Source organism: Echinops telfairi, unplaced genomic scaffold (assembly GCF_000313985.2).
Source record: "Echinops telfairi isolate 266 unplaced genomic scaffold, ASM31398v2 ScPeMD7_7458;HRSCAF=8496, whole genome shotgun sequence".
NCBI classification, from domain to species: domain Eukaryota; kingdom Metazoa; phylum Chordata; class Mammalia; order Afrosoricida; family Tenrecidae; genus Echinops; species Echinops telfairi.
Window position 1 is genome coordinate 5,387,578 of NW_022111358.1, and position 2,975 is coordinate 5,390,552.

Sequence of the window (2,975 nt, forward strand, 5' to 3'; positions counted from 1 at the left end):
GCCACCAGCCCGGCGGCCCGCGGGTCCAGCCCGACCGGACGCCCCTCACCTCGACCGAGTAGAGCTCGCGCGGCAGCAGCGCCTGCAGGTCTATGAAGGCGGTGATGGGAATGTGGGAGAGGAAGTAGAAGCCCAGCAGCCACTCCAGGCCGCGCCTCGCGCTCGGAAACCCCATCATCCGCAGCTGGGACCCAGCGAGCGACGACCCCCAGCCCCGCCGACGTGCGAAGGAGGCCCGAGACCGCCGCCGCCCGGACCCCGCGCCAAGGGCTCGCCCCGCCCCGCTCCCCTGAAGGCCACGCCTGCCGCGCCCATTGGCCGGCTGGCGCGCCGAGAGGGCGGGACTCCCCGCCGAGGGCGTTTATTGGACGGCCCGAGGGTAACGTGTCGCGAACGCGCGGCCGCAGACTGTCGCCATTGGCCACTGGGAGCGCCGACGGGGCAGGGGCGGGGCGCTGTGGCAGCCACGTCCCGGGTTCGCGTGGGGGCCCGGGCCCGCCGGCACCCGGGAGCGGACGGAGGGGCCGCACCGGGCACGTTCCTGCGCGCTGCGCTGGGCCCCCGAGGAAGGTAGCGGCTGTCCACACGCTGCTGTTGCTTTCCTCGTCCACTCCGCGGATTGAGCTGGTACTGAACGTCGGAAATCGACGGGCGATGGAGCGTCCAGTCCCTGGAGGGTGTCCCAGACCCGGGCGGGCCCGACAAAGTGGTGATACTCCTGAGATGACTACCCCCAAATGGAGGGGTCCGGGAAGCCTTTGAAGGAATTGCGGAGGCGCCCTCACACTCACTGCGACCCTATAGGGTCTGTCCCTGTGCGTTTCTAGCACCCTGTGGGTGCTAGCCCACCGTGTAACCCACTGCGCCACCAGGGCTCGCACAAACAAACCTCCCTGCCAACGAGTCCATTTGACACGTAGAACTGCCCGTGTGCGCCCCTGTGGGTTTCCCTGCTTGCGGAGTAGAAAGCCTCATCTTTCTCCCTCAGAGCGGCTATTGGTTTTGAAATGCTGACTTGGCAGTTGGCAGCCCAACCTGTAACCCACTACAACACGAGGGCTCCTCCAACCGGACTAGCCAGTCTGAATTAAAAAAACAACAACCAGCAGAGGACAGGACTGCAGGGAGATGGAGAGGTCAAACTGACAGAACCTGGCGATAATAGGTTCTGGGGCACGAGGGAGGAGTCAAGGGTTCACTCAATAAATACTGCTCTTTACAAATGGGGCAGGAGGATGGAGCTGCCACTCACTGAGAAGGGGATGTGGCATTTGCAGAGAAGGACGATTATGACTGAGAAATTGGTTGAAAGGGATAATATTCGAGTTTAACCTCTACATCATTTGGGCAGTTAGATGAACCAATCTGAAGATGAAGGTTTGTGGGTGGCAGTTGAAAGTTCGAGAGTGAAAGAAGCAAGGCAGAAATAGAGGAGAGACCACTTTCAAAGGTCAGAGAAGGACAGGCACAGACAGGTGCACAGCAAGAGTGGGTGAGCGCAGAAACAGGGAAGGAAGGAGTCAACTGCCAGGCAGGAGACCAAGTAGGGACTGACTGGGACTCACTGGTGGCCTGTGGTGGCGGGGACATGAGCCTGGTCAGGCGAGCAAGTGGGGAAGTGAATATAGGGAGTGTATGTGAAATGTGAGGACAAGAACACTTTGTTCTAATGACCTGGCACTCTTTGATGCTCACCTTCCCGACACGAACTCTGAAGACAAATGAGTGCTTAAGCAAATGTGGTGAAGAAAGTGGATGGTGCCAGCTATCAAAAGATATAGGGGTCTTAAAGGCTTGAAGTTAATCAAGCAAACCATCAAACAGGGAAGCAATAAAGCCCACATGGAAGAAACACACCAGCCTGTGTGATCATGAGGTACAGACAGAATCAGGTATCAAAAGATCCAAAACAAACAATTATATCAATGCAAACCAGGAGGGCTTGGAGTGGAAGTAGACAATTGGCCATCAACTCACAGAAGGGTTACAAGGAAAGGATAATTTAACCAGGGTGCAGTATAGCACTGAGGAATATTCCTGAATGCTCCCTCCCCAACTCCCCCACTATCATGACCCATTTCTACCTTACAAATCCGGCGAGACCGGAGTATGTACATAGATACAGATAAGAGCTCTCGACACATGGAATCCAGGATAGCTAAACCCCTCAGGAACAGTAGTTGGAGAAGTGATACCATTAGTGGGAACAACTAGTGATGCCATGGGGGGGGCATGGGAGAAAGGGGGAACTGATCACAAGGTTGGATATATAACACACACACTCTTGAGGGTGATAATAGAAATGTGGGTGAAGGGACACAACAGGCAGTGTAAGAAACAAAATATACAAAATAACAACAAGAACATAATTGACCAAGGATTCATAAGGGTGGGAAGGCCAGGGAGGGAGGGGGAAAAAAGAGGACCTGATACCAAGGGCTCAAGTAGAAAGAAAATGTTTTGAAAATGATGATGGGAACAAATGTACAAATGTGCTTGACACATGGATGTATGGATTGTGATAAGTTGTATGAGCCCCTAATAAAATAATTTATAAAAATCAAAAAAGAAAATACTTTGGAAATATGATGGCAATATATGTACAAGTGTGCTTAATACAACTGAATTATGGATTGTTAACTAGACAAACAACAGGAAGTGAGGCTCAAGGCCTCTCTGAGCAGGTGGAAGGAGTGGCTGGATTAGCCTTAGGTCTAAGGCTGTGTTAGTCTGGGTACATTAGAGAAACAAATCCACAGAAACTCATGCATAAGAGAGAGTTTTATATAAAGGTTAAGTGTGCATCAAGAAAACATGCAAACCCAGTGCTGCCCAAGCCCACAAGCCCAACATTAACCCATATGTCCAACACCAATCCACAAAGTCCTCCATCTCACAAAACACACGCAATGATGCCGACTGCAGGAGGAAAGCCGAGTCAGTGAATGTGTAAGCATCTCAGCGCTGGCAGGGGT

At 53.2% G+C, this 2,975-nt stretch overlaps 1 protein-coding gene across 1 annotated transcript in view; it reads right to left on the reverse strand.

Moving 5' to 3' along the window:
* TMEM97 (transmembrane protein 97) overlaps positions 1-215 on the reverse strand; it is a 6,661-nt gene extending 6,446 nt beyond the window's left edge. Inside the window, exon 1 of the mRNA XM_004706934.3 lies at positions 50-215. Within this exon, the coding sequence (XP_004706991.2) occupies positions 50-178 (129 nt within the window). The 5' untranslated portion in view covers positions 179-215. The remainder of the gene's footprint in view (positions 1-49) is intronic.
* Between the last annotated feature and the right edge of the window lie 2,760 nt (positions 216-2,975).